Here is a 12,830-nt window from a genome sequence, read left to right on the forward strand (position 1 = left end):
TCTCTGCATTTAAGAACGTGGATGATGAAGATCTGGGTGGAATTGTGGGTTAAGACATCTGAAAGCAATCTAGAAATAGGCAGATTCTTTATAACCAGGATTTTGGGGGCCAAGAGGGATTAAGAAATGCAGGCTGGCCGGCCCTCAATCTGTTACCCTGCATGCATTCGAAAGATTTAAATCTCTTCCACGCTTCTGTTACCCTTCACTTTATTTACCGCTACTGTTTCTGTGCTGCATACAATCCTGTTGCTCTTCTGTGTGTTCCCATTTGTTTTGCAGCCCCCGCGCCCTGGCCTCGCTCTCTCCTTTCCCTCTCCGGCTGAAGGCCAGGTCAGGCGACAGATTCCCTGCATTCAGAGGAATCGGCTTAGTTCACTAACTTCCATGCCTAACTGGACTGGGAAGCCTTTCTCCCTCTAGGATCCAAAGAGAGGAATCTTGGTTCTCTGCAATGCAGATCCTTGGGTGGTTGGATCTGATCTTGGAGGATCTGATCTTCCACCTCCCTGCAGAGGCTCAGAAGAAAAGAAAAGCAGAAAAGCAAAGCTGCTGATGGATGCAAAGACCAACCTCTATGCAGGGGTGGGCTTCAAAAACGTTTTGAATTTTCTTTTTTTTTACCAATGGGTTCTCTGCCTGGTTGCTCAGTGGGCGTGGCCATAGTGGGTGTGGCCTAGCCAGTCTCCTGACTAGGGGGGAGTTTTTGCCCTCCCTGGGCTCCAGAGGCCCCCTGGAGGCTGGAAACGGGCCCCTTCCTGGCCTTCCCAAACTTCCGGTAGGCCCGTTGTTTGCCCTCCCCGGGCCTCTGGGGGCGCCCTGCGCTTACCTGCATCCAAAATGAGCCGTGTGGAGACTCCTGGGAAGGGCGGAGTGGGTGGTGCAGGGCCAGGCAGGAGTGGGATTTGAGGGATTCTCTGAACTGCACAGAATCTTAGCTACAGGTTCTCCGGAGCCCCTGTGAGCCCCCAGCAGCCCACCCCTGCCTCTAGGATGCCTTTGTAAGCTTTTTAATACTTGTTTTGTGCAACACACGAAGCCTACTGCTTGTAAAACTGGACATTCCTCTCTATTTTTGGAGTGCAGTACGTACTGGCTACCTTGGTGGTCACTGTGCATTTCTAGATGTTCTGAAGGAGTAGAAATAGAAGGAGGAACTTGGGTTGAAGAATAGTTTTCTTAATGAGGGAATGCTCCACAAAGCTCATTTTCTGCAACCACCACTCTCTCAAAGTGCGGGAGAGCAGCTCCTCTCACTGATGTCTCCGTCTTTGCAACTTTCCTTTTGTGTTTGATCTTGACTCTTTCCCTTGCTTGCTTTCTGCTCATCAGCAATGTTAGGTTCCATGAAGGACACCACTTGTCTTTTCTTTTTTTATGTTGCTGTTGACAAAATAAAAAAAAAATTATGTGAATTGCCCCGTTTTCTCAATATCTGGGAGGTCCATGTGCATAGCAGCTGCAGGGATCGGGGCCTTTGGAAAGTATGGGTAGCGAAGAAGAAGGCCTCATCCTAAAAATGCAGAGGGCCATGGATGACCTGGTAGAGAGTCTTCTCTTGAAGTTCTCCCTTGGAGTCATTTAATTCCTCAAAAGGAATGGAAGCTAATTGGCCCCACCTGCTTAGCGTGTGTGACGGCATTACTTGCTTTCTCATATAAATGGTTGGATAACGGAAATAATGTTCTTTTGTCATTTTTGGTATTTTTGCCCTGAAAACTATTTTTATATTGTCTTGGTTACAGTGGTAATCCCCAAACCATCTTCTAAAACCTCTAATTTCCCCAATATGTCTTTATGCTAGCTCTTCTGCTCATATGGAGTTGCCATATACAATACAATAGTAGAGTTGGAAGGGACCTTGGAGGTCTTCTAATCCAACCCCCTGCCTAGGCAGGAAACCCTATACCATTTCAGACAAATAGCTATCCAACAGTATATATGAGCAGACTTTCTAACTCCTTCCTTCCTTCCTTCCTTCCTTCCTTCCTTCCTTCCTTCCTTCCTTCCTTCCTTCCTTCCTTCCTTCCTTCCTTCCTTCCTTCCCCCCTTCCTTCCCCATACTTTCTTTCTTGATCTATAGCACCTACATACAGCATTCTTCTTTCCAGTAATGATTTTTTTTAAATCATAACTAAGTTTTCGGAGGACATAAGTGAATCAACTTTATAGCATGAAGATTTGTTTAGGCTACTTAGAAGGGTGCATCAAGGAACTACCAACTAACCATATAACTATCTAACACAACATGCTCTCCATCACATACAAGTCAGGGAGAAATGTCTAATGACTGTGAGAGCCTGCATTCAGTAAAGATTCTCTGTTTGTAATGCTGAAGAAGGCATTTCCAGTAAAAAATGTGACATTCATTTGTTGCTAAATTGGGCTGGCTTTGAGTGTTACACATTTTTGGATCTAGCATTAGGTAGCTTTGTGCTGTTGTGCTTCGATTTGTTACTGGTTTGTTGATGCTGATCTTGTCGATCAGAAAGGTCAGCAGTTTGATGGTTTGAATCCCTAGTGCCGCGCAACGGAGTGAGCTCCCATTACTTCTCCCAGCTTCTGCCAACCTAGCAGTTCAAAAAAACAGGAAAAAATGCAAGTAGAAAAATAGGAACCACCTTTGGTGGGAAGGTAGCAGCGTTCCGTGCTCCTTCGGCATTTAGTCATGCCAGCCACATGACCACGGAGACGTCTTCGGACAGTGCTGCCTCTTCGGATTTGAAACGGGGATGAGCATCACCCCCTAGAGTTGGGACTAGCACGCATGCACAAGGGAAACCTTTATGCACGTTTTAAAACAGCTTTTATTCTAATATTTCAGAACTGAAAGTATTGTGAAATCTATGTCCCCCTTTGAGTTGATTGAAACAAATCCTAACCAACCCAAAAAAGTCCTACAAAGAAATGAAATGTCATCCTTTCCTTCTTATGCATGAGATAGCTAACAATGGGTGGAACGTTGACTTCTTGGCCTTTCACGCTTCCGGTGTCTTTGTAAGTGCCCAAGTGTAGATTTGTCCATTCAGATCAACTTCACTTAGTAGCAGATTGGAGGCGAGTGCAGCTTCTGCAGACCATGGACAATATGTTTCTAATAAGGTGCCTCTGTGGCCACACAAAAGGGACGAAAGCAAACATTAGTGCCCTAATTGCAAAGGCCTTCTCGATTTGGTTCTCCCCGCAGGCCTTGGGGCCAGGAGGTTAATCAAGCTCTGATGGATGGCCTTGTTTACTATGAGCTGTTGGCAACCTCCGACATTTATTTTTTGGCTTGTTTTAATTATTTAAAAGTTGTATCCTATCCAGGAACACTGCTGTGAAACAAGAGGCAATGTATCCACACGGATATGCACATAACTGTCATGGAAGTTGGAGCTTATGAGCCATTGAATCATTGCGGCTGGATTCTCTCTCTTCAGGAATAGACTTAAGGAACCAGTCGGAGCACAAACAACGCAACATTTGCCATGGAAGCTGTTTGTGTCTCCACTGATGCTCCTAGAGGTTAAGCCATGCACCGTCTCCTTCAAAGGGTTAGGGTTATCTGCCTTCATCTTCATCCGGTCTCCAACTACACCTGGCGACCGATTTACAACTTGCATAACTTCCCCTGGCAAAGGGGATTAAAGCAAAACAAAAATGAGTTGGGGGTCAGCAGTGTTCCTGGTTACGCTTTATTCAGATCTTCTAGTGATCGGGAGTTTCATCTTCTGCAGATAGGGAAGAGCCGGGATCCCGTAGAGGACCACCTGTCCACGAATCAGAGGCTGCCTCCAAAGTTGTCATTGAGCAGGAGACTTCAGGCAGGAACTCTTCCATTTAACACCATCCCTGTAACTTCCCACTTGTAGAACTTTTCCAGAATTTGGAATTGTGAAGGGAAGGCTTCCATCTTGGTCCCTCTTGAGTTTTCCAATTGCACTGCAGACGTGTAGAAGGCCATCTCTTCAGTGCCACAGCAATTGGGCTGGCCCTTTTTTTCTCCATTGTTGGGTTGAACTGTTGACGATATTGTCTGAAGAGGCATTTTCATTTAGCCCGAAGGAAGGAATGGTTCTTTAAGGTACAGTATAGGGTAGCTGAGCCCTGAGTAATAACTGTTGACAAGTCAAGGATGTGGATGGGTGACCTGGTGGTTTGCATCAGGGGTGGGTTCCTGCCGGCATTGCTACCCGTTCGGCATGCAGAAAATGCTCTACGTGCATGCGCTTTTGCACCTTAACTTTAACTTTTATTTAATTTATAAACTGCGCCCTCTCCCAGAAGGGACTCGGGGCGGTGTACAGTCATATTAAAAGCACAATAAATATACATAAATATAAATATAAAAGGCCCTCACATACGCACAACATTAGAAAAGGGGGGGGGGGGTACATTTTTTCAATGAAGCTTGTCCTGCGCATGTGCAGAACAGAAAATCAAGATGGCGGCCCAGAGGACAGAACCGGATGAAGGGAGCGTGTCCAGCCGAGCTACTATCTACTTGGCTGAACCAGGGCGAACTGCTAGGAGCCCTCCTCTGGTTTGGATGTTTCAGTTGAAGATGACGTGGTGACCATGGGATGGAATGAGAAAGTTCCCAAAGTTAAGCAGGATTTAGATATATTATTGTTATTGTTATTGTTATTATTTAGATATTGTATTGAAAAACTCTTTTGCGTCTTTTATGTTTGGGTGAGTGTGTGAACTTCCTTCCTCTGCTCCTCCCTACAACTTGTTATCCATAGGGCTGGTCAATTTGAGCGGTTATGTTAGAATTGTCTTCTCTGACACATTAAGACTTCGATATTCTTGGAAGGAAACATTTTTTTTAAAAGAAAAGGGGATACTACTTGACTATAATTTCTGCAGTATGAACAATGGATGCCACTAAACCAGACACCCATTTTTTACATTTTAGTATTGATTGGAATGATCAAATTTTAACCTTTTCTTTATATTAACCTGGTATAAAAATACTGCCCTGTGTGAATCTCTTGGAGTTTACGAAGTTAGAGGAAATCTCTGGAATATTATTAGTGCTGATGTGAACGAACAGCTTTGAACTATTGTGGAATATCTCTGATTTATATTAATCTGGAATAAACGGATTAATCTGTGTGACTCACTTGGTGTTTACAAAATTAGTGTAAATCTCCTGCATGTTAACTCAACATCAGCCATACAACGGGGACAGGTTTTTTTTTTTTGGGGGGGGGGTTGCTGGCTGCTTGTAGTCATGCGGGAGTCTCCAATTCAGCTTGGTCAAAATGTGAATTGAGCAAAAATACTTGTGTGATTGATTTGCTACAGCTGGCCTCAAGATCAGCACTGTATTTACTGTATTATTAAGAAGTGCCAAGATTGTGTAGACTTATTACCTGTGTTGACTATGCTTATAAACAACTTTGCCATTTGTCTTACGCTTTGTTAATCTATTTAAGCCGTGCTCTCAAAATTCCAAGTTTAGGGATGGTTTTTTTTTTTGAAGAGTTTGAAATGGCTATTTTTAAACAGCAATAAAACCAAATTTGCCATTAAGTGTTTGTTTAAATAGAAGGAAAGTGACACCTGCTTTTCTGGTGGGTGCACACAAACGAAACTCAGTTATTGTAATTGCTCACCATATGTTTCAGGTTTTATGTACACTTAATTTTTTTAGCAATAGCAATAGCACTTAGATTTATATTCCACTTAATAGTGCTTTACAGCCCTCTCTAAGCAGTTTACAAGGTTTGCCCCCAACCATCTGCATCCTCATTTTACCCACCTCAGAAGGCTGGAAGGCTGAGTCAACCTTGAGCCGGTCAGGATCGAACTCCTGGAAATGGGCAGAGTTAGCCTGCAATACTGCATTCTAACCACTGCACCACCCCAGGGCTCATACTTCCCTTATTATGTTTAAACCTATTGACGAACGTATCCATGTCACAACGTTAACTATCAAGCAGTTTCAAGACAGATTAAAAGAAATGAAAAGAGGAGGAAGAACTGGAAAATTGCAATATGAACAAAACAGTTTCCCCAATTCCATTGTGTGGGTTAAACTGTGATGTGGGGAAGAGGCCCTCCCACTTTCCCTCTTTATCCAGTGAAAATCATTCTGCACATGTGCTGAACATACCATCTGTTGCCTGCCCTGAGCATTCCAGATGGGCTCATCAATTCTTAATGTAGAAATCTCACACGCGGAAGAAAATAACGGCGCCTGCTTCCTTGGCTGACATCTTTGTCGTTGAGGTGAAGTCTGCAGCTGTGGAAAAGACACAGGTTTCATTAAGGCCCCTTTCAGACATTTAATTGCGAGAAATTGTTCCTATCAGCCATTAAAGATAATCTGGGTGCCAAAAGATATTCTAGGCTGCCCTGGAAGCAAATGTGAGGATGCAATTTTAAAATGGAGCAGTTGGCAAAAGGGCCATCAGGATAAGCATCCAATTATTATGGCCAAGGAATTCTTAGCAATTGTTCGCACTGGGATAGAATTTGAGAATTCTGCTGCCCTGGTTGAAAAGGGAGGTTTTGCAAAGAGAAGGGTGTGGTTGAAGGTTAAAAGAAGAATAAAGGAGAATATTGGTAGCTCAGGGTTGACATGAGGGGTTGGGGTTAGAGAACTGTGGGTGTTCTCTGAGCTTGGTGGTTTCCTTGCAGACATCTCATGACCCAACTAGATAACATCATCAGTGCTAGTAAGGAATGCCGTTTGCTGTCAGTTTATATTCTGGTGTCTTGCCTTTCTGTGTGGGTGGGTGGGTGGGTGGGTTTTGGTCTTAGAATTTCTTTGGTTGGGCTCTTTGGTTTCTTGACTGGGTGTTGCTTACTTGATTGTTGGTCTGAAGTTAACTTTGGAGTTAATCTATGCTCCTCTGGGTGCTGATTGCTGGCGTAGAGGTGCTGGAGTCTTTTTGTTCTCTTTTGGGCTGGTTGATTGTCTCTTTTGCATGGTCTGCAGATGTTATTGAAGTCTAGGTGTCTGTCAATGGCTCATTTGTCAGAGTGCCAGGCTTCTAGAAATTCCCTGGCATTTTTGGACTTGGTCTGGTCTAGGAGGGTCACATTCTCCCAATTGAACCTATGGTTAATCTGCCTATATGTTGTGAAATGAGAGAATTTTCGTCATGTCTTCTGACTGCCAGTTGGTGTTCAAGAATGGTTGAGGTCTTGAAATGGGTACGAGAGGCTAAAGGGACAGAGGAATAGAGGAGGGCAAAGGCTTGGAAAGAGAAGGCCATCGGTTGTCTCCACCACCACTGCCTCAGTAGGCAGCATCCGGGCACTTGAAGTGGGTGTCTCAAAAGTAGCCCAAATCCTGGAGGATTGTGAATCTGATGACGTTCTGCTTTTATGGTACGAAGAGCTGATCAACAGGTTTTAAGGAAATCTTTCCAGAGTCAGAACCGTCATGTAGCCGGGTCCGCCATTGAAAAGCTGGCCAACTCATTCCCTGAATGAAACTTCTGTTTCCCACAAACTTAATCCTTGTGGTCTACGGCTCAATGTTGGGTTTTATACCTTGCGACTGAGCTATCTGACTTGGAAAGATGGAGACAAACACTGAAGAGGGCCCAAAGGTTTTGAAAAGGATAGTTGTCCATGGTTAGTTGGATTGGCTGGTGGTTGAGATGATTGACTGACCGAAGGACAAATGGGATTTTCACCCGCCCCACAAGTCCTGTAGCTACCTCTGAGATCTCGGTGGAACTTCCTGAAGTGGACAAGCTCCTCCTGGAGCACGTGAGGTCCACCCCAAAGGCTCTTTCCAGACAGGTGGATCCATCCAGTTTTAAGTTAAATGCACATTTTCCATTTGACATGACCGAAGGAATGCTGAAGGGAGAGATGATTTTATTGGCAAACGTTCATGCCATTTAATGCATTACAAGGGGAGATTTGTTTCATATTAAGGCTATCGGCCAAATTGCATGCATTTTTACTGTGAACTGAGCCTAATAGAAGAAATCTTAATTCCTCTTTGCATTGTCCAGATGTTGGAGCATTACCTAGATAGTTTCCTTGGCAGTAGTTAGGCCAAGTTAGTAAGGCTTGAGCTAGTTGGCATCGGGGTGGAAATCCCTTTCGGAGAAGTGTGCTTAAATAGATGCACATTTTTGACTGAAATGGAAAGAAGATGCAAAGAGACCCGGTATATTAGTGGATCTTAAAACAAATGTGTGTATGGGAATAATTAAAGTACCAAGAGTCTGTGCTGAATACTTGAACAAAGATATTTCCTGTTAAGCAAGAAGCATCTGTATTGAAGTCCACTTGGATCATTTGCAGAGAAGTTGCATTCCAATACCCTCAGAGATAAATGCTATTGCCCAGTTTGACTTATTCCCAGGTGCATAGAATTTCAGGTGCTTATGAGAAGAAGACAGCAGGCCCAACGCTTGGAAAACACTACAAGAATACATGTGGTGAAATATAATACAGTGAAGAATTATTCTGTTATAGGAGGGCCAGTTTTAGAAAAAGGCAGACAGGATTGTTAAATAATGTTGATACTATTGCTTTTTCTTTTTTTAATTTTAAGCACAATTTATTGTAAAGTGTAATTTTCTACTTGGCATTTTTAAACTTACGGCAATTGAGTGTTTATAGAAACAGAATATCAAGGTATAAGGAAAGCCAAGCAGAATATAGTATATGCTGTTACACCTCTGATCCTTAAACTGGTCCTGCTGGATATGCTGGACTACAAATCTCATGGTTCCCAGATGCTGGTTAGAAATCATGGGATTCGCAGTCCAACACCTCAAGTAAAGGATGGTTGTGTCAACTCTTTTTCATTTTGGGCGAGGTAAGCCAAATACAGTTTTCAATGAACACTTATTGTTTCCAATAAGTAATATATTGTCAATGCTCCAATGTTATTTATATTTGCATTTGCCAAAATGCATGCAGGATAAAGATAAAGGGCACAATTTAACCCAGGTTGAGTGCCCACTTAAATAGAAAACCAAGAACTCTTGACAGGCTATTTCTGGGTTTGTTAAAAGAGAAAGTGCAGGGACATCTTTGATTGTCGATGCCGGAATATCAAAAAGTGATCAGAAAAGTCAGGCCAAGCCATTGGGATGTGGGCTTCTGGTTGGAGACAGATGGAAGAGGAGGACAGCTGGGAAGTATCTCCTGATTTTAAGCAATGCTCCTCGCCATTGTCTGAGATTCTGTGTTCTCACCAGCTCTTGAAGCTGCAAAGTTGCAGCCGATGTCATTCTCTGCATATTTTGGAGCAAGTGTGAGGAGGAGGCAGGGAAAGGAATCCAAATGCCGAAGAGGAGGAAGTATTCCGGGGTTGGGCTGAAATTTGAGAGAGAACGCTTCTGTTTTGATACGATGACTAGGGTTTTATCAGAGTTTGCTTTGGAAGCGGTCCAAGATGGATGCTTAACAACAGCAAAGGGTTTTCCCATGCAGCCAAATCGGAGGTAGCCATTTTACGGCCTTTTTTGTTGTTACTCTTGGTTGTTGTTGTTGTTGTTGTTTTGCAGATTTTCCAGGCAGGTGGAATCTGAGAAAGTCATTTAAGCTGCACTCCTGTATTTAGAGCTCTGGAAGGCAGCCCCACTCAACTCAGTGGACCCATTTCCAAGCAGGCCTGCCAGATGTTTGCTAGCTGTGCAGTGGGATTATTCTCATCTGTACTGCAATACACAGCATTAATGGTTGTTTATACTGGTGATAATAGCAACAATAGCATTCTGTACTATCATTTTAGCTTGTGCTTTATATCCCCCTTTTTCTTTTAAAGAATTCACTGTTTTGTCCTGTAGTTCTATTTGTTCAGTGCTTGAGTGATATAATCATGGAGCTGAACTGTGCAGCATTAATCATCAATATTGTTCAATATAACTTTTCACTTGCTGGGGTAAATTGTGTAATTGTTAGCTCCCTTTTTCCAGTATGATTAATATAGTTGGTCTGGTTTGGATAAATAACTCCGATTTTCTTTATGTCAAATTATATCTTATTTTCTAGGAAATAAATTTTATTATTGCTGACTTTCTGGTGGAAAATCTGTTGGAAACAGTGGTTGGTTTATTGCACATGTCTTTTTCATAATTGGTAGTCTTCACAATGTTGATAATTTTTCTATTCCATTTTGTTGGACATCCTTTCCAAGCCCTAAATCTGAGGAAATGTCTTACTTTAACAGACTATGTTTTCAGAGTTGAGCATTGCAGAATCCCCATTCAACAAGTAATATTATCATGCACACTTATTTTGGCTTTTTGCCAGAATGAGTCGGGGAGGATTAACCATGATTAGGTCAGTTATTTGGATTACTGGCAAAAGTATTTGTATCTTTAAGCATGCTGTGTGATAGTGATACTTAATGGTAGAAGAGGGAAGGAAAGGAAAGGATAAGGATAAGGATAAGAAGGAAAGGAAGGAAGGGAAAGGAGAAGGAGAAGGGGAAGGAAAGGAAAGGAGAAGGAGAGGAAAGGAAAGAAAGGAGAAGAAGAAGGAGAAGAAGGAAAGGAAAGGAGAAAGAAAGAAACTTTTTAAATTAGATATCTGAAGTATGTTTCTATTTCTTCTGGCTACTTTGTCTTAATCTTTGCATTTGGTACACCAATGGTTAATGAACAATTGTTTATTGTTATATTTCAGAACTTGGACATTTACTTCTGAATTTTAGGTCATATATCTCTTTTTATTTATTTATTTCATCAGAATTTATTGGGTTTGACACACTGGAACAGTTCTAGAGAATTGTGAGCAATATTCCCTTTTTAATCAAATCGTTTTATAAAATAGGGGAGGACAGTTGCCTATCTGTGATTGATCAATTGTTGGAAAGAAAGTCACCAACAAAATGTGAGTTCAACAACGGAATCTCTTCAACAAGAGATTATTGCTGAGTAATCCCTCCTGGCTTCTTTGTAAAAACCAGAGTAGTAGGAGACCTTCTCCATGGACAGGGCACTGCCAGCCAGTCTTTGGGGAATAGTGCACTTTCTCTGCATAAATTCCAAAGGTAACGAAGTTGTGACAGCTGTTCTGCTGAAAGCTGTCAGATTCTTGTATCTGTCATACTGCTAGTGTTACACCCAACACTCCCAAATATTTCTGATAAGGAAGACATTTCAGAAGGATATAAAAACCTTCCTTCTTCAGAGGAGTTCATTCTGTAACTGAACCATCCAGACATGTTGTTGTTTTTTTACACTCCATTGTGCAAACAATACACAGAGAACATTAATTTCTTTTCAAGAAAATTTGAAGAGAAAGCCAAGCAAATAGCAAGCACTAGTATCTGAGGGATACTTTATCTATCTCACTCTGAGTATTCCATCCTAGGTAGAAATCAGGGCACTGGGGCACTGATGATGTTACCTAGTTGGGTCATGAAACGTCTGCAAGAAAACAACCAAGCTCAGAGACCACCAAGGACCCCTCATTTCTACAATTATTCTCCTTTGTCGCTAAAAGATACTGTTATATTCCCCAGTTATGGTGACTCCCCCAGAGGTTGAGCTACTTGGAAACTTACAAAAAGTATGTAGATGGTGCATAGATTGTATTGAATTTCATAGGATACAAAGGTTTAACATAGCAAGTGATAAAGAATATGAGAAGAATAGAGATAAAGTCAGTTTGAAGTCAATTTTCATGCAGCGTGGCCCATGAAAATGGCTACCAAAACATTTTTTTAAAAAAAATAACGAAATTTCAAAGGAAACTTAGGGGATGTTCCTCAAGATTATTAGTCAATAAGTGATGATTCCAGATTTAATTCCCGTTATAATTAATGCACCTTTGACAGTGTGAAGTTTGTAGCAGAGAGAAGAAGAAGAAGGCTGTACGTACGAGTACTTTGAAAGGAAAGGAGGAGAAGAAAACGTCTGTGCCTCTGACCTTCTGTGCAGAGGGATTTCCTGGACAGGCCAAGGGAAGCGAGGATGGAGGTTTCTCCAGAGTGCAAGCGAGCGAGAGACATAACTCCAGCCCTCCCGATGCCATCATAAATAAAAGCTGGACAGTAACGGTGCTTCCCTGCACCAGCCTAAATTCCTCGAGGCCCTCTTTTAAAAACTTTTACAGTTTAAAGGCATGATAAATGGGAGCCTAGAAGTGAAAGGTTAAAAAAATAATCAGTTTATCACATCTCAAGCCAGAGAGAGATCAGCCAGTTTTCTTTGCTGGGCCCAACTGCAGCAGCCAACGATGGAGTTGTCGTCTTTGTCCAAATAACTTCAAGTGATGGGTTCCATCTTGAGCAGTTGTTGCCTTGGTTGATGTAGACCCAACGTGGAGGTGAAAGGTCGGGCGAGGGGCCTTTGTTGGCAGGGCGCCACCTGCCAGTCGAAGTGGGTTTGAAGACCTGTCACCACATCCTGAGGGGACAAGGACTTATGAGGTGGAATGATAGGCCGCAACAGAGTTTTTAGCCTTGGGGCGACCTTTCCACACAAAACTGGAGATTTGGGAAGTTCTTTGGAGGCTTTCTGAAGGGGTGCTTGAGACCGTCAATGATATCCCCCCCCTCCTTTTTCCCTAATCAGCATCTCTTCGGTTTTATAGGGTTCTGCCAATATTACAATTGTCATTATTTCTCCTCTTTTGTATTGATCATAATTACATAATTAATCTAATTGTATTGATCATAAAAAAGTAAGGAGATGGGACCAGGATAGTATCTGGATGGTAGGTCATAGGCAAGATCAGGAAGTAAGCAAGAATAAAACAAAACAAAGCAGAAGAACAGGGTTGGAAGGGACCTTGGAGGTCTTCTACTCCATCCCCCTGTTCAAGCAGGAAACCCTAGAGCTGTGATGGCAAACCTATAGCACATGTGCCAGAGGTGGCATGCAGAGCCCTTTCTGTGGGCACATGTCCAG

The 12,830-nt window shown here is 42.5% G+C and overlaps 1 protein-coding gene across 5 annotated transcripts in view; it reads left to right on the forward strand.

Moving 5' to 3' along the window:
- SEMA3D (semaphorin 3D) overlaps positions 1-12,830 on the forward strand; it is a 119,115-nt gene that overhangs the window by 21,496 nt on the left and 84,789 nt on the right. Inside the window, exon 1 of one of the 5 annotated variants that reach the window (XM_081957238.1) lies at positions 9,155-9,413. The exons of the other annotated variants lie outside the window; for them this stretch is intronic. Coding sequence (XP_081813364.1) covers positions 9,369-9,413 — 45 coding nt within the window. The 5' untranslated portion in view covers positions 9,155-9,368. Of the gene's footprint in view, positions 1-9,154; positions 9,414-12,830 lie in introns of those variants that run through there. 5 annotated transcript variants of the gene reach the window in all.

This window comes from Natrix helvetica (genome assembly GCF_964273705.1).
Source record: "Natrix helvetica genome assembly, chromosome: 6".
Lineage (NCBI taxonomy): Eukaryota > Metazoa > Chordata > Lepidosauria > Squamata > Natricidae > Natrix > Natrix helvetica.